The sequence below is a fragment of the Bos indicus x Bos taurus genome, chromosome 10 (genome assembly GCF_003369695.1).
Source record: "Bos indicus x Bos taurus breed Angus x Brahman F1 hybrid chromosome 10, Bos_hybrid_MaternalHap_v2.0, whole genome shotgun sequence".
Taxonomy (NCBI): Eukaryota; Metazoa; Chordata; class Mammalia; order Artiodactyla; family Bovidae; genus Bos; species Bos indicus x Bos taurus.
In genome coordinates, this window is record NC_040085.1 from 46,615,981 (window position 1) to 46,633,847 (window position 17,867).

At 49.5% G+C, this 17,867-nt stretch overlaps 1 protein-coding gene across 2 annotated transcripts in view; it reads right to left on the bottom strand.

The window, feature by feature from the left end:
* Positions 1-1,620: 1,620 nt before the first annotated feature.
* The window catches only part of CGNL1 (cingulin like 1), a 170,246-nt gene continuing 153,999 nt past the window's right edge, over positions 1,621-17,867 (bottom strand). For both annotated transcript variants that reach the window (XM_027553903.1, XM_027553904.1), the window contains 5 exons: positions 8,344-8,427; positions 7,279-7,403; positions 6,260-6,368; positions 5,715-5,878; positions 1,621-4,599 (listed from right to left, as the gene is read on the bottom strand). In XM_027553903.1, coding sequence (XP_027409704.1) covers positions 4,464-4,599; positions 5,715-5,878; positions 6,260-6,368; positions 7,279-7,403; positions 8,344-8,427 — 618 coding nt within the window. In that variant the 3' untranslated portion in view covers positions 1,621-4,463. The remainder of the gene's footprint in view (positions 4,600-5,714; positions 5,879-6,259; positions 6,369-7,278; positions 7,404-8,343; positions 8,428-17,867) is intronic.

Consider the following 17,867-nt stretch of genomic DNA (forward strand, 5'->3'; position numbering starts at 1 on the left):
TTTCTCACTTCCACTGTATAATCATAAGGGATTTGATTTAGGTCATACCTGAATGGTCTAATGGTTTTCCCTACTTTCTTCAATTTAAGAAGAAATAGAATAGGTATTCTTGTTGAATGTCTCTTGGAAGGGCACTGCCAGTCTGTCCAGCTTTAACAAACCCAGCACGGGGCACACACTCAGCTCGTGCTCTGCCGATGAGACAGGCCGGCCTCAGGTCATACACATGCATGCCCACCGTGATTTTCAGTGCAGGTCTGAGAGCAGACCACGTCTGCTGATCCCTCCACCAACCCTGGAATTTCTGGACTTGGGGCTGTTTGGCTGCTGATAGGAACCTGCTGTCGAGGCATTTTCTCCTGTCCTTTGAAAGTTTAGAGCAGAAAGCTTTCTGGTTGATGACCTTCTTCCTAAAGACAGAACCGCTGTAGCCATCCACAAGTTCAAAGAAGGAATGTTGAGAATGTGGGGGAAGGAGCTGCAAGCCCAAAAGGACTTACTCTCTTTGGCTCTGAGGTCCTGAGTCACACACAGCCCTCCCACAGGTCAAACCTAACAGGTAACCTCTCAGGGTCTCTTATTCCCACCAGGAGGACCCTAGCAGAGAGGCCAAAGAGATTACAGTTTCAAAAGCAACTAGTGCCAAAAGGGAGTCTTTTTACCCATCTGTAAATGACAAAATTAAACCCCAGTAATTCTGATGCTTAAAAAAAAAGCAAACAGTTTATGCAAAAACTTCAAGGACTTTTTAAAATTAGAAATCCCCATTAATATCTGAGATGCTCTGTTTAGTCAGAACAGAGTCAAGCGCTTCAGGTGGATGGGCAGGCATCACTGGGGGTGCTGAGGGGGCAGTGGGCACAGCTCTGGGCAGGGAGCAGCAGTTGCCTGTGGCGGCACAAAGGGTTTATTGAAGAAACTCCCCCGGGGAAAGCAGTGCCAGGAGAACCCGCCAGGCCTGCTGAAGGGCCCAGAGGAACAGCAGCGGGCAGCCCTGATCACTTTGGGAACTGGGGGAGGTACAGCCACCCGACAGGCACCACAGCCGGAAATGGTGCACGGAGGAGGGAGTGACAAGCAGACCAGTACTGACCTTCACTTGCTTCCCCCAGCTGACCCCGGGGGGTGGGGGAGGGGGGAGCCCCGGGCCTGCAGGGCTCGGCCTCCAGAGGACAGGGCAGAGCACAGCTCTGAGAGCCGAGGAGCAGCAGTGTAGGTCCCTCCACACAGAAGTGACTTCTGTTTCATATAAGAGGGCTGTAAGCCTGCTGTAGATCAAACGAGGTGATGTACACACAGCGATCGCAGGAGAACCCACCACAGTTCAGGAACGAGGAGTAAACAGCGGGTGCCTGCTCATTCTCAGTCATCAGCACACTTTCCCCTTTTGCCATTTTCTGGAAATGGGTCGTCTGGATTTCTCAGACCGTCACAACAATCCAGGTACATTTAATCCTCTGTGTTCCCCCCTCACCCCCTCCCACCCAACTCCCAGCCTGGAATGCCCCAAGTTCCTCTACCTTGAGTACTTTCCAGCCATTCAGCTGGGCTGTTTCTTGGCAGACAGGGAGCCAAGATCTGGAGAAAACAAGGGAGTTGAAATAACGGGAGAGTCAAGACTCCTGTTGGGTGATATCGTTTATTGAAAGGCAAACTCGCTTTCTCCAGGAGTTCACTTACAGGAGGCAGCTGCCAAGATAATTTCCTCCGTGTGACAAACCAAGGCAATCAAACCAGACCCGCAAGCAGAAACCCAACACAATAAGCCTATCGGCATCGTCGGAAGACACTCAGAAGCAGGAAGAAAAATTATAAAGGTATACGATGATTGTCTCCTCAGCACAGCATTTGGCCACAGACTTGTTTATTAAATAAAATATTTTCTTCTTTTTAAACTAACTAAAGGAAATATTCTTGAGTTAGTTCTTAACAAACAGAAAAAAAATATATGTGTACATAAAATCAAAGAACGATAGCACGTCAGAGTTGGCAAGGACCTGGAGCCCTGGTCCTCAATTCATCCCGCATAGTCTGTTGCTCTGAACACATGTCTCTCAAGGTCATCCCATCAAGGTCACTGGGCTAAGATGAGCCAGGACTTAAAGACATCTATCTCAGCTCCGAGGCTGGTGTTCCTTCCAGCTCAGCACACTGCATGCATCCGGCTCACTGCCAGCCCTGTTACAGTGCAGAAGGGCGAGTGGGTCGACATGGGTAATGTCTCACCTCTAGGGTAAAGATGCAGGACTTCCGAATGGTGAACTCTGTTCTCTTTTCACAGACAGTGTGCTTCTTGCAGACTGCCTCGTGGCTACCGGAAGGGCCTGGCCAGAACGAGAGGCAGTAACTTCCTCACAAACCAAGACACAAGCTGACGCACTCCCAAGGTTCTTGGGCCCCAACCTTTTCCATCTCCAATCCACAGGAATGAGGGGTGGAAACTGCTGGGCAGGCTTCTTGGCAAATGCCTAACGGTGGTAGAAGCAGCGGGGAACTCACAACGTGCGAGAGTCGAAGGACTGCTCCGGGTTCGTGAGCCAGTCCACCAACCACAGGCTCGCTGCGTCCCCCAGAGGATGGAGGGGCTCTGGGATGCGTCCGGAGAGGCTCTGCCTGTGTTCATCAGTGCGGCTGCTGTCTGTCACCCTCTCCCCTGACAGCGCTCCAGGAAGGTTAGGGACTGTGAGCCTCTGTATTCCCTGCTGTCTTCCCAGTGCCGGAGGCTGGGGTATCATGGATGTCCAATAAGTATTTGCTAAATGAATGAATGGTTAAAGGGACGTATGTCTCCATACTCTAAATAAGTAAGCAGAGGCAGAGGCAGAGACAGGCTTCGCACTTCTGCTCTGGGGGCCTCACCCACGGGGGCTGAAGACACCTACCCGTGAATGGGGGTGACCACTCTGAATCCCGATGGGTTGGCTCTGTGACCTGGGGTAGGTAGGGCACTGAGATCCCCTTGCTCCCTCCTGCCCCCCAGGCACCTGTCAGGGTGTGCCAGGGCCACAGGCTTCTCACGTTCCAGGATGCGTCAAGACACTGTGAGGCAGCCAAACACTCACAAGCATACAACTTGCAGGGTTCCCTCCCTGGCCATGGGCCTGACCAGCTGTGACTGGACCTGGTCGCTGGGTGCACCTGGGGACCGCCACAGGAAGCCCGGGAGGAAGTGCCAGATCCCTGCAGGCTCCCAGTGCCTTCCTAAAATTCCATCCCAGGGACCTGGCCTTGCCCAGACCTCACCCAGTCCCAGTTACTCCTGCTTAGGTTGGCTCCTATCCCTTGTCCCAGAAGTGAGAAGGATTCTTCCAGTTTGTACAGACATTTCTCTGACTTCTGCTTCTTCTCTTCCTCTCCTGACATAAACCTGGGATCCTGCTCAACCCGCCTCTTCTCTACACATCCCCCAGCTTTCAAGAACTTCTCCTCCTCCTTCCTACCTACACCACATACCTGCTCATCTCCCCTCCTTTCCTCCTTCCCCATCACCAGCCTGCATATCACCTGCCTCTTCCTCAAGTCTAAGTCTGTGATCCTGCTCCCCAAACCCCCCTAGTGCCCACCCACCACAACTTGTCCAGGGGCCCCAAGAGTATAGATTACAGACCTGCTCTGGGAAGGGGAAGGAAGGAACCAACAAGAAATGAGAGGAAGGCTCCAGCCTCCAGATACCACATCATTTGTGGAAAAACCTTACATACAAGTCTCCCCACTCTACCTGCACAAAAGAAATTTCAATTAGTGACCAGCATCGACTCAGTGTGGTTCAGAAATCATAACAAAATTCTAGATAAAATAAGCAACCAAGGACCATAGATACAAGTGACCTCAGACTTACCCTCCCCTCCTTCCTTCAGGGAGTTCTTCACTAAGACCACCTGAGCTTCTCTTCTCAGGATTAACTGTCCCTCATCCCCTCAACAATTCCTTTCTCCAACTCTGAGGTCCAGAGTGGTCTTTATTCTACCTTCTCCTTCTTGCCTCTGGCTCCATATTTAAAAATCTAGTAGCTTTGTATTTTAAAAAATAATACTCAATAGACACATGTGAACTTTACAAGCAAGCCACCCCATGAAGCCTCTGCAACATTCCAAAATGGAACAGCAGCAGTCTAGGAGAAGGTCTGATTTAAAATATGTACAGTCTACACATCATCCCCTCCCCCGCACCAGGGCTATTGCATAGGAACCAGCCTTTGGACCCTTTCTCTTGACAGGGGGACGTGCGGGAGGAGCAGCAATGCAGATGGTGCAGCAGACAGCTGTGCAGAGTGGGGCTCCATCCTGCCAAGTGGCCGCAGGCATCGCAACACATACCCCGCAAGAGCTGCTGCCCAAGCCACCAGAGCTGTGCTACCATAGAGATCCTAGGAGGACGTGACGTCAAGAGGAGATGCCTGGTCTGCAAAGAGGAGGCGATGGCGCCCCCTCTCACGCCTCCCACTGCAGCCCCTGGAAGTGGGCTCAGATCTGGCTGACGACGGTGCTGTCCTTGGGGAAGGTGTAGCTCAGTGGCGCCTCATAGAGGCTCCCCCCATCCGTGCTGAGGTCGTCGTCGTCGTCCACATCATCCAGCACTTTGCTTGGCAGCTTCTTAAGTCTGTAAAACAACAGGGGGCATGTTTCTGGCCCTGGACTGAGGCTCACTTCAGATCTAGAGGTGAAGGGGTTCAAGGTGCCTGTCTCTCCACCCCAGTGGGTGGCACAGGAGCATGTACAGCAACAGGGAGCAAACTGCCCACCTGGTAGCAAGGGAGGCTGTTGCTAATGGAGAGCTGGGCAGGGTTGAATCAAGGTCAGTAGTCCTGATTTTCCCTCCTGCCTCAAGCTCCCACATGGCTTGGCAGGGTCCTGCTGTAAATCCCATCTTAATGTGAAATTTTATCATCCTGTGCACCACGGGTGGTTTGCACTAATTTTTTTAATACTGCATTTTGATTAAGATATTTGGTGCCCCCTTATATATTGCCTCCTAATGCCAACCTGGGGCTGGATTCTCGATAGACATGCCGTGTTTACAGGATTCTCAACAGGCTCTTCTGTGCATTTATGAGAGAAGTGCCTGGGCAGCTGGCAAGAAGCCTCCAGTCACCATCAGCCTCCAGGAAAAGCCCAGCTTTATGAACAAGGATGAAGATAAACTCACCCCTCACTCCAATGCCCTAAGCTGTGACCCTGAGGTAAGGAATGCAATGTTCCCCCACCCCCATTAATCCCCTATCTTTCTGCTGTGCCCAGGGAGCTTGAGAGAGCAGCTCTTTGCAGAAACCAGGCGTGGGCTATCCTAGTTCTCCTGAGAACAGGAACCCACAACTTCATCTCCTTTCTCCCTAACCCAGGCAACCTAAGGGCTGGCCCAGGAACTCCTCTCTACAGGGTGGTGTGAGCCGGTCTGACCTGCTCTGAGCCTCAGTTTCCCCTTTCGGACGACAAGGATAATACCTGCCCTGCTGACACTGGGCAGTGTCATAGGGATGACACTGCCCAGATGACATCACATCACTGCCCAGATGACATCACATGAGGCTGACACATGTGATACCTACTGAGCACATGGGGTGAATGGAGTAGATACAGCCACTGTCATCTCTAGGACGGGATGACCCCACAGTGGCCACGGTGGCTAGAGACAACAGGAAAGGCTCTGAAAGCATCGTGCTCTCCTCAAACATCAGGGCTGTCACAGCCCCTGGGGGCGTCTACACACTTGCCCACCTTAAGTCCTTCTTCATGGAGTTGAGCTGGCCCTGCAGCTGCTCATTCACGTCCATCTGCTCCTCCAGCTCCCTCTGCAGCTTCTTCTTAGAACTTTCCAGCCTGTCGATTTCCTCCTCAGCCTCCTCTACTTGTCGCTTCATTGCCTTCAAGCGCAAGCTCAACTGTGGGAGTGGGGTGGGGGGGCAGAGTGGGGGAAAGGGCAGGCTGTGAGCTGGTGGGTCGCCCAGGGCAGCAAGAAAAGGCCAGTGGTCCAGACCCCTTCTCTTCAAGCAACAAGATACGGCAAAGTGGGAAACAGGCCTCATGCGAAAGTGGAGGTAAGACTCTAAGACAGAAAATCCCACTTTTTCAAAGCCAAATTCAGGGTGTGAAGTTTGCTAAAGTGGGCTCCAAAGGCCCCATTCCATCCTGTAAGGGGCGGAGTGGAAAGAGAAGACTCAGTCCACTCAACTTCGCCGCTTGTCCATCCTCCGAGCCCTCCCCTCCGTCTGGCTTCCCCAGCCCACACTAAATCTCAAAAGAACTCGCAGAGGGTCCCCCACCTGGTCCTTCTGATCAGTCAGCGACAGGTGCTCATCGTCCACCTGCATCACCAGCTCCTTCACCTTCCGCTCCAGCCGGCGGTTGCTCAGTTGGAGGCTGGCCCGGTCCCTGGAAGGGCAGAACAGAAGACAGTCTCGTCTCAGTCCCACAGGCAGCCAGCCCCGGGCTGCCTGGTAGACGTGGGCTTGGGGTCAGGGAGACTCACAGCTGTACAGGAGGAAAGCGCTGCTCAGTGCACAGATGAGGAAACGGGCTCTGAGAAGGGGACTGACTTTGCCTGAGGCTGCAGAGCCCGAGAGAGGCTGAGCTGGGGTCAGACCTGCCCTGAGTTCTCCCAGTACCAGGCTTCACTTGGTAAGGCAGAGATTCACAGACTGCCAGGCTATCAATGTTTGGGGTTTACTGCCCTGACCCAGTCCCTAAAGTCTTACTGAAAATGGATAATGTAAAGTGCTCTCCACACATACACACAGAGACACACACAACTTCCAGGAAGGTGAGGGGCCATTAATAAGAGTTGAGGAGCTGGCCCTTGGGCGGTGGTCCAAGGACAAGCTGCAGATAATCATGGGGCAGGAAAGGGTATGGTCATTCCCGTGGCCCTCCCACCCATGTGTCCATCTCTGACAGATGGCCACTTGGCCTCTGCTTGAATACACCCAGCCCCTAGAGCACAGTCAGCCCCCTCTCATCTGATTCAGCTCAAACTCATTAACTTATGAGGCAGCCTGCCCTATTTAAGGTGTGGCAAAAGGAACAACTAAGAGTTGAGCAGTGGGGGTCCCAAGTCTTAGTCCTGCTGCAACAATATCCTTCCAGGCTACCTTCCTCAAGTTACTTACTTGGTGGGGCTCAATTTTCTCATCTACAAAACGGAAACTATTTTCCAGCACGGTTGTATTTGCCCTGCCTTCCTCACAGGCTTAGGAGGATGGGCATAGACACAGGGGTAAAAGCACCCTGTAACGTGATGCCCAGTGCCCAGCAGGGCCTGTGCACCAGGACTGGAGCTGCTCACCTCTCCTCACTCTCCAGACGGTCCTCCAGCTCTGCGATCCTGGCCTCCATCTGCACCACCAGGCCCTCTTTGCTGGACCTGTAGGAACCTTCCAGGTGGATAATCCGGCTCTTTAAGTCCTTGTTCTGGAATCAGACAGGGAGACCATGAGGGGCTGTGTCTACCACACCCTCTGTGCGGAGCAGAGGGCGGGCCAGTGTGTGGTCAGTGACTGGGGTAAGCCTGCTTTCCATCTTCAGATGGGTGGCACTGGGAGACCTGGGCATGTTTCCAGGAAAAAGATTTGCACTCGTGTCCTGACAAGCTGAAAGAAGAGGTTCTATCACATTCCTTATAAGCCTGAGTGAAATCTCTGGCATGTCCTAAGACTCCTGGATAACAGACAAATGATCCTGACCTTGGCCTTTTATAAACCTATTGGTGTGGGACAAGAGAAATAGGCTCCTTCAGAAATACCGTATGTCATATTCAGTGAAGAACTTACATGAATGGCATGTTAAAGATACAATGATTCATGTAAGATCTGTTACCAACACGTGCACTGGACGTGCTTTTTGTTTTCTGGACAAAAAACAAAAGGACACTGGTTTTTGTTTTTTGGCTTTTAAAATTTATTTGGCTGCGACAGGTCTTAGTTTAGTTGCAGCACGCAGGATCTTTGATCTTTAGTTGTGGCATGCAAACTCTTAGTTCCAGCATACAGGATCCAGTTCCCTAACCAGGGATCGAACCTGGGGCCCTTGCATTGGGAGTGAGGCATCTTAGCCACTGGACTGCCAGGGAAGTCTCAACACTGTATTTTTCTCTTTTCATTTGATTTAGTCTTCTTTAGCATCTAGAAAACAACACTTGCAATTCTACTTCTCTGCAGCTGCTAAACTTACAAGCACATTTAAAATTATTGGGAATAACCCTTCTGGAAAGAGGCCTTAGAAAAACCTCTACCTCTCAGATGAGTTATGCTCCAGAGTTCTTGGGCCTGCTGTGCAAAGAAGGCTCAACCATGGGGCTCTAGTTCAAAGCCACGAGGAGCATCAGGGGGCTCATGGGGCCAGCTGCCCTCACCTGTCTCTCCAGAGAAATCTTGTCACACTCCAAGTCTTGCTTCATGGCTCGCTCCTGAAGTAGCTCGTTCCGCATCTGCTCCATCTACACCACAGAGACCAAAAGCCCAGAGGTCAGCAGGGTGGTTCCTATAGCCTTTGTGCTGAAATGGTTCCCAGGTATGAATTCCAACAACTAGGTCAGCTCATTTTCATGACGGGGGCCCCGTCTTCTCCTCTTGAATACTAGAGCTGTTTCTTAGATATTCTTGAGTTCTCAATGATTGCAATGACAATGATACAAATAACAATAATAGTTACAGTTAACTCTGCCGTTATGGGTTGAATTGTGTCCCCGCCAAAAAAGATATATTAAAGTCCTAACCCCAAGAACCTCAGATGCGACCTTAGAAGTACGATCTTCACAGAAGTAATCAAGTTAAAAACTGAGGTCATTAGGGCGACGTCTAATCAAGAACTACCCACGTCCTTGCTAAAAGGGGAAATTTGAATGCAGAGACAGACATGCACAGAGGTAAGACAGAGACACAGGGAGAATGCCATGTGAAGATGGAGGACTGGAGTGAGGCGTCTACAAGTCAAGGAGCACCAAAGATCATCTGCAAACTACCAGAAGGAAGGAAGCGCTCACCTACAGGTGCAGAGGGAACATGGCCTCAGACTTCTGGCTTCTAGAACTTAAGAAAACACATTTTGGTTGCTCCAGGCCACCTACTTTACGGTACTTGGTTACAGCAGCCCTTGAGATCTGCTACCCCTGCTCGGCACTCCAAGCGCACTTATCCTATGATATTCCCGCCACAACCCTACGATGTACATACTAGCATCTCTGCTCAGGACTCCAGGGCTTGGAGAAGCTAACCAACTTGGATGGTGACCCATGGCCCCAGCTTGCCCAGGACTGAGGATATGCTCAGGACATGTGACTTTGAATGCTAAAACTGGGGGGATCCCAGGCAAACTGGGGCAAGTCAGTCACCCAGCTTGCCAGGGATCAACACAACCAGTAACGGGGAGCCAGGATCGCCCTGAGCTCCTGACTGCTGCATTACAAGTTCAAGCTTCGGCAGAGGCTTCCATAGCCAGCATGTCTCAGACACTGCAAGATTCCTCCCTTCTTACACCAGGATCAGAGGTCAGCAAGAACACTCCAGGTGCCCTGGCAAAGGCTAGGCCTTCCCTAGGATTTCTCCTATATTAATAGGAAATGAACCTCGCTGAGCAGCATCTGGAAAGAAATCCCATTGCCTGCCTGTGGGTATCTCCATGCCCCACCCGCAGAATGCCTTCAGCAATGGTGAAAAATGCTCTTCAGAAGCAGAGGCCCCACATCCTTTTCCCAGGACCATCCAGCAGAGGGCGGAATGGAAAAGTCCAGAGAACTAAGAAAGTGACCCAGGAAAATATAACTGTTCCTTCTTTGCCTTTAGGTTCAAGGCAAAGGAGAAAAGGAAAGATAAACCCATTTGAATGCAGAGTTCCAAAGAACAGCAAGGAGAGATAAGAAAGCCTTCCTCAGTGATCAATGCAAAGAAATAAAGGAAAACAATAGAATGGGAAAGACTAGAGATCTCTTCAAGAAAATCAGAAATACAAAGGGAACACTTCATGCAAAGATGGGCACAATAAAGGAAAGAAATGGTATAGACCTATCAGAAGCAGAAGACATTAAAAAGAGGTGGCAAGAATACACAGAAGAACTATACAAAAAAGATCTTCATGACCCAGATAATCACGATGGTGTGATCACTTACCTAAAGCCAGACATCCTGGAATGCAAAGTCAAGTGGGCCTTAGGAAGCATCACTACAAACAAAGCCAGTGGAGGTGATGGAATTCCAGTTGAGTTATTTCAAATCTTAAAAGATGATGCTGTGAAAGTGCTGCACTCAATATGCCAGCAAATTTGGAAAACTCAGCAGAGGCCACAGGACCAGAAAATGTCAGTTTTCATTCCAATCCCAAAGAAGGGCAATGCCAAAGAATGTTCAAACTACCACACAATTGCACTCATCTCACATGCTAGCAAAATAATGCTCAAAATCCTCCAAGCCAGGCTTCAACAGTACATGAATCGTCAACTTCCAGATGTTCAAGCTGGATTTAGAAAAGGCAGAGGAACCAGAGATTAAATTGGTAATATCTACTGGATCATCAAAAAAGCAAGAGGGTTCCAGAATAACATCTACTTCTGCTTTCTTGACTACACCAAAGCCTTTGACTGTGTAGATCACAACAAACTGTGGAAAATTCTTCAAATCTGGGAGTATCAGACTACCTGACCTGCCTCCTGAGAAATCTGTATGCAAGTCAAGAAGCAACAGTTAAAAATGGACATTAAACAACAGACTGGTTCCAAATCAGGAAAGGAGTACATGAAGGCTGTACTATCACTCTGCTTATTTAACTTGTATTCAGAGTACATCATGCAAAATGCCGGGCTGGATGAAGCACAAGCTGGAATCAAGATTGCCAGGAGAAATATCAGATATGCAGATAACACCAGCCTTATGGCAGAAAGCGAAGAACTAAAGAGCCTCTTGATGAGGGTGAAAGAGGAGAGTGAAAAAGATGGTTTAAAACTCAACATTCAGAAAACTAAGATCATGACATCTGGTCCCATCATTTCATGGCAAATAGATGGGGAAACAATGGAAACAGTGACAGACTTTATTTTTTCAGGCTCCAAAATCACTGCAGATGGTGATTGCAGCCATGAAATTAAAAGACACTTGCTCCTTGCAAGAAAAGCTATGACCAACCTAGACAGCATATTCAAAAGCAGAGACGTTACTTTGCCAACAAAGGTCTGTCTAGTCAAAGCTATGGTTTTTCCAGTGGTCATGTATGGATGTGAGAGTTGGGCTGACTATAAAGAAAGCTGAGCACTGAAGAATTGATGCTTTTGAAGTGTGGTGTTGGAGAAGACTCTTGAGAGTTGACTTTTTTTTGCATTTTTTGACTGGCAGGCTTCTAAGTCACAGGGGTTCAGAACTTTACAGCAGAGAACACGGAGGTCCACTGCCATCATCCCCGTAACAGAAGGAGCAGGGCAAGAACCCAGGCGGCGCCTACTCACAGCCCACTACCCCACCTGCTCAGGCTCTCTGGACTAATGCAGTGAAAAGGCTTCAAGCGGACTTAGGGTGTAGATACTGCTTTCACATAAAACTAAAGCCCCGGCACTTGGTCTCCTTAGGGCATCCTCAAATGCAGTGGGGGAAAAAATGCCAGCCACACACAGGTCAGCAGTCAGTGCACGTAGATGCCTCCCTCGGACCCACAACTCCTGCCTGGCCCCAGGGCACTCGGGAATCACATGCTGTGGAGAACACCCGGAGACTCCTGTCATTGCTCTCTGAGCACCACGTCCGCAGGTAACAGATGCAGCCTCACAGCACCCCCGCCCCCCAGCAAGGCTGTGAACCAGCCAACACCGCCGCGGAGGTCAGCACGGCTGGGCCACGGGACCGCGATGTGCCTCCTAGGGGAACCTGTTCTGTTCACGCCCGCTGGGCAGAGGCCAGGACCTCAGTGAGGACACGGTTAAACTTTGACTGCAATGGGAAGCGGTTACACAGACAGGCTGCAGTGGCCCAGCTTCTCTCCTGGCTCTGCATCCACCTACATGTGACCTTGGTCATCTCACCTCTGGGATGTGGACTCCACATTTCTAACCACGGAAGCTGAACAAGACGGCATGTAAGGCCCTTGGAGCTGGCCTCTGCTATTGAAAGCACGTTTGGGGCCCCCACCCCACTGTGGGGTGCTGGGTGGCTCAGGCCACACCTCCATCCTCTGGCTCGAAGCCAGCCCATCTCTCCAGACCTTTGGGAGGGTCCCCAGAAAAGACTCACTCTATCAAGGTGAGAGGGAAGGTGTGTCTGTGAACACACACGGTTGGGAGCTGGTGGAGGGGGGTGGAGGGGTGGTCTTGGAATGATGGGGTGGGTCCATCTGCTCATTCAGGCTGGACATCATGACAAAAAGACAGTCCCTGACCTCACAGGCAGACATTACAACCCCCATTTCCCAGGTGGGAGGTTCAGGACTGGTGGGAGCAGTTTTGGGTTAAAAGCCTGTAGGACCAGGTCCCTCAGTGAAGGACAAAATCTAGGAGAAGGAAGAATTTGGAGGGTGGGGTGGGGTCCTTTGGAGCCTAAAAGGAAGAAGCACCTCGTGTGGTGTGAGGTAGAGAAGCGCCGAGGAGCGATTGAAAGATTGCTGAGGGGTCCACAGCACGGGCCCAGGCTGGGCTTCAGGACAGATGCTACAACTTCAAGCAGCAGCCACTGGCCCAAGTCTTGCTCCCTCAGTGCTACTAACTGGAAATTCTGGACTCTGCAGGAAACAAGGTCTCCTGGTACAGACGGGCACTTGGGAACCAGCATCCTGGAGGTTCCCCACAGGTCAAGACCTCCCTGGAGCGCCCCAGGGAAATGTGACTCTCCGAAGGAAAAGCAAAATAGCTATTATTCAGACTCCACGACATCCCCTCAAAAGATGGCTATTCAAATAAAAGTGCAAAATAAATTAGAGTGAAGAGTAGGAAGGAACAGATTTGAGGCTGTAAAACAGTTACTGTCACCAGACAGTCAATTTTCCTTCCATCTTTTGGAAATCAAGGCTTTTGGCAAACATGATAAGCTTCCTTCAGTTCTTCAAAAAGAAGCACCAGACGCTAAACTCTAAAATAAACATACCACGCGGAGCCCTACACAAGGAACACCTCGTGATGGTCCAGACAACACTCCCAAGGACAGGTTTCACCATAAACCACAAGTGTTTCGGCCGTGCTCCTCACTGCAGTGACACCAGGACAGGACCTGTGACTCCTGAATATTCTAAATCAGTCCTTCCTACCCTGAACCCACACTGTGCTCTTTGCTCAGTCATGTCCAACTCTTTGCAGCCCCATGGACTGTAGCCCACCAGGCTCCTCTGTCCATGGAATTTTTCAGGCAACAATACTGGAGTGGGTTGCTATTCCCTTCTCCAGGGGATCTTCCCAATCCAGGGATCAAATTCGCCCCTCCTGCATTGCAGGCAGATGCTTTACTACTAAGTCACTGGGTAAGCCCCAGGCCCACACTGGCAACAATTAAAGAGAGATAAAGAAAAAAGAGAGAAATGGCCTCTGACTTAGCCTGCTTCCTCCTTTGGAACAGGGAAGTGAATCAGAGACTGGGAAAACATTTCTCTATATAAGCTTAGCGCTTCATGTGCTGTCTATCATTCAATCATATTAAATACACTGAACAAAAACTTTCCAGTGAAATCAAAAACAGAACAGGAGCTGAAGGCAACAGTTTATCACAGCTGGACTGGAAGAAAGCTAAACCCTGAGCACGTCGGTCGGAAGTAACAGTGTCAGATTCCAATGGGTTTGTGTCAGAGGCACTCGTGACCTGAGCCAGCTCTCAGGATTAGAAGCAGCTGCCTTCTGGGTTAATGAAAAGCCAGAGACATTTATGATGGCTAATAATAATATTTAACCCCATCACCTGTGTTTACCTTTGGGCTGTAAAGGGCTTGGTGCACACACACTTCTACCTAGTACTAAAACTGATACTCAATCACGAGAAAGGAAAATTATTATTAAGCAACTGTACACAGTGGGCTTTTGAGCAGCCTCTACAATAGGAGGCAGTTCTGAGACCAGGATCATTTTAACTAAAGAAAAAAAGAAAGAAAGAAATACCATTCTGATCTTTCACTCGCTGACTGCAAAGGAGCCGTATTTCCCAGCCATATTCCAGTGATTGCACCCCTCTGGTGCAGACGGAGAAGCAAATGCAAGCTAGCCACTCAGGAGCAATTCCCGAACATGAGTGCAGAAGCCCACGCCTTTATCTACCAGGACTTATCCTGCAGTTGCCAAGGCAACAGGGCAGCCCTCGAGCTGATACTCTTCCTCTTGCCTGCTGGCCACCTGGGTTGAACAAATGCTCTTTCCACTAGGCTGGGTTATCTTGGCCTCCAAGGCCTAGAGAACACTTTTCTATCCAGGCCCCGCTCTATTGTTAACTGTTGCACTCAGCCACCAGAACCACACGGCAGTGCCTGAGGAGCCAGAACATCAGCCTCTGGGTCATCTTTAAAACACCAAGCTGGGCCATCTCACTGCTGGACACAGGAGAGTCAGGAGAGGAGCAGGTGAACAAAAATCCTCACTCATATTAAGAGACAGCATGGCGTTATTTTTCACTTGGGAATAGAGACCCAAACATTTGGGGTGTTTCTGTACTACCCTCACCCACCCATTGCCAGGATGATGGCAACAGGTGGGAGGTAGTGGGCTCTGAAATCAAGTCGTGGCTCCACACCTTTTTAAAGGTCTTGAGTCCCTATGCAGCCACTTAACCTTGTAAGCCCTGAAAACAAGAGAAAGCATGCAAGTCCCAGGCTCAGTGCCCAGCACCCAAGGAACCCTCAATAAGGATGGAAAATGTCATGAACAGAAACAAGGTTTTGGAGGAAGGAGAGGAAAAGAGATTTTTCTGGATTTAAACAGACCAAAAACCAGTAAAGCACCCACTATTGTATTCAAATTTCCTTCAATTTTAAGAATATCCTGAGCACGTATTGAAAAGGAAGGCTTCAGAAGGCCTGGGAACTTACAAATAATGTTGGCAGCATTTACTGACCATCAGATGTAAGCATGAGAAACTGGAAACAAAATGATGAGAAGGACAGAATGTTTGGTCTCACAACCCCCTTTCCTGTCCTCCGTCCCTGGGAACAGCCCAGTTGAGGCTTCTGCATTCAGGTTCCTGGGCTCCTGCCCATCCTCCCATCTATCCGCTTGGAGCACACACTGTGTGCTTCACTGTTCTGCTCAACAACCTTCCAAGGCTCCCCTCTGCCTTCAGGATATGCATTCCTTTCAAATCCTTCAACCTGCTTCTTTAACCTGCCTTATGGAAACTGGAAACCTAACCAAACACAGCAGTCCATTTGGTGCCCCTCAAAACAGATCCTACCACTGAATCTTTATTCATCTACTCCATTCTATCTAGGATTCATTTCCCATTCCTTTGGTAGTTTGTCCAAAACCTACCCTATCTTCAAAGCCAGGTCTTGGGCAGCCTTCCTCTAAGAACGCCCACAGTCACCTGTGCTGTGATGGTCTTTCCCTCCTTAGCTGCCTGACCCCTTCCCTTGGCATGTAGTTATCTGCTGCTTTTTCTTGATGATTTCCCATTGTTTAGGCATGCCTCCCCTCAAACCCCAGCACCTCAAGGATAGAGGCTACTCTCAACAACCCTGGAGCCTGGCCTCAGGGCTATGCACATAGTGGGTGTCCATCCCATTCTGCCCACACTGCTAGACAGAACTCTGCCTTGGGAGTCAGCCATGTGCCCTAGCTAGATCACAGGTAACTCTGGGCCTTGCCTCTCTGTCTATTACACAGAAAGCCTGGGGAAATGAACCTGGGAAGTCACTGTCAGATCAAAGATTCTGCAAAATCAGGAGTCCTGCCCCAAGGCCACAGAAGCAGAGCCCAGAACCAAGGTCACCTGTGAACCTGGCTGTGCCCATCTGTAACCATTGCCAAAAGCCCCCAGATCATCACCGGCAGGCTTCCTGACCCTAAATTAGGCAAAAATGCTCACCCAAGTACTTGCCCTATGGCACCTTAACCAACACCTAATACCACCCTCCCAGCAGGAATGCCTGGTCTTGAGGCTATGTACAGTGGCTACACTGCTCTAACAGCACCGTCCACTCTCCCTGGCCTGTTAGGAGTTGGCCCACTGTGCTTGCGCACGCTTATTATCTCTGCTCTTTGTTCTTAATAAACTCACTCCCTTCTGAAATGCTCTGTGTCTGGAAACTCTTTTCCAACCTGCGCTCAGACAGCCACAACATAAATGGGGTAGGCCACTCACTATAATTGCTGGGAAAATCTCTTTCTAGCTTTTCCACTTAAGCCCTATAACTAAGATGAGGAAAAATAATGGGAGATGTTCAGAGGAAGCAAAGATTTAGAAGAGGCTCTTGTGAGCAGGCAGAGATTAAGTAGAGGGAAGAAGTTCAATCTTTGACTTTTTAATTTTAAGGAGACCAAGATCCAAAACAAAGTTCCCCAGACCTTCCTGTTGCAGGGCTGTTGCGGAGCATCCAGAGCCAATGCTATAAGTCAGGCTGGAGACAACAGACAGGTGCCATTTCCTGTTCTTTAGGGGACACTTCCTGTGAAGGAGCTGTCACAGAGCCGCATTTGAAGGGGCGGAGGAGAAGGGGTCTTAGGTTTAGAACTTTCCTATTTCTCTAATTCTGGCAGGAAGGCACCAGCACATCCCTAGAATTTAACCTAAGTGGACCGAAATGGTTTCAGAATCAAGGCCCCCTCATCTACACCCAGAGCCCTTCCTTGGACCTTTAAGAGGCAAGAAGCAAGCCTCAGATTCTCACCTTGACTTTGAGAGAGAAGTAAATGCTCTCCTGTAAGGCAGGTATCTTTGATCAACCCATTCTCTACCCTTCCTCATAAATCCAAAGGCAACATAGGCCAGGAGAGAACTCCCATCAGACCTCACTTATCTCAGGGGTTTGTTTTATTGTTTCAGTAATTCCTACATCAGTCTGAACACAAGGCTCAGTCTCTCCACTTTAACAGACACCAAGCTTTACCCTCCCTACCCCAGAGAGGGCAGTGAGAACAAAGAAAAATGATGAGGAAAATAGAACAAACATTGCAAAAAGACTAGAGACATCTGTGAAACCCAACTTTACAGGGACATAAACACACACCCGGGGAGAGAAGAAAAGAGTTAAAAGGTGACCCAGACACTTAATTTTATAAAATCCTCTCACAGAATTTCAATGTCAGAATTCAGAAAAGACTTCAGAAATCTCCTGGACAAACAGTCTCATTTGTCTAGATCTTAGAAGCTTCATTCAGAGAGGCTGGGGCTTCCTTACAGCTACATGAGGTCAGTGCAGGAGGCTGGACAGGGACTCTTTTCCATAAAACAAGTAGGTTCCCTCTATGTCCTCTCCAGGCTTGCTTTAGGTTCTCAGCTCAGGGAAAATACTTTCAACTTTGACCAGATCACAGAGAGCAGTTCCATTCTCCGTGAACCATACTGGGAGGAAAGAGAAGAGGCTAAAATAAATGGATTTGAGTGAAGAGCTGCCTTAGGGTTGGGCCACCAGCTGAGCAAGGGAGGCAACCACCTCTGGTTCAGTTTGTCTGATATTTGGGGGCTGTAAGGCTGTTTTAAGTGCCTGGTGACATGAATCTGAGCAAACTTCAGAAGACGTGGAAGACAGAGAAGCCTGGCATGCTACAGTCCAGGGGGTCACAAAGAGCTGGACACAATTGAGAGACTGACCACCAACAACAAATAATGATGGGATGACATACTCCTAGACCTACCACTCCTAGTGATGTGACACCCCATCCCCAGGATATGACTGAGGCACTCTGAACCTTAATTAGAAAAATGGAAACAAACCCCAAAAACCTTGGGATCATACCAAGTGTAGTTCAGAAAATCAGTTCCATTATCTACAGTG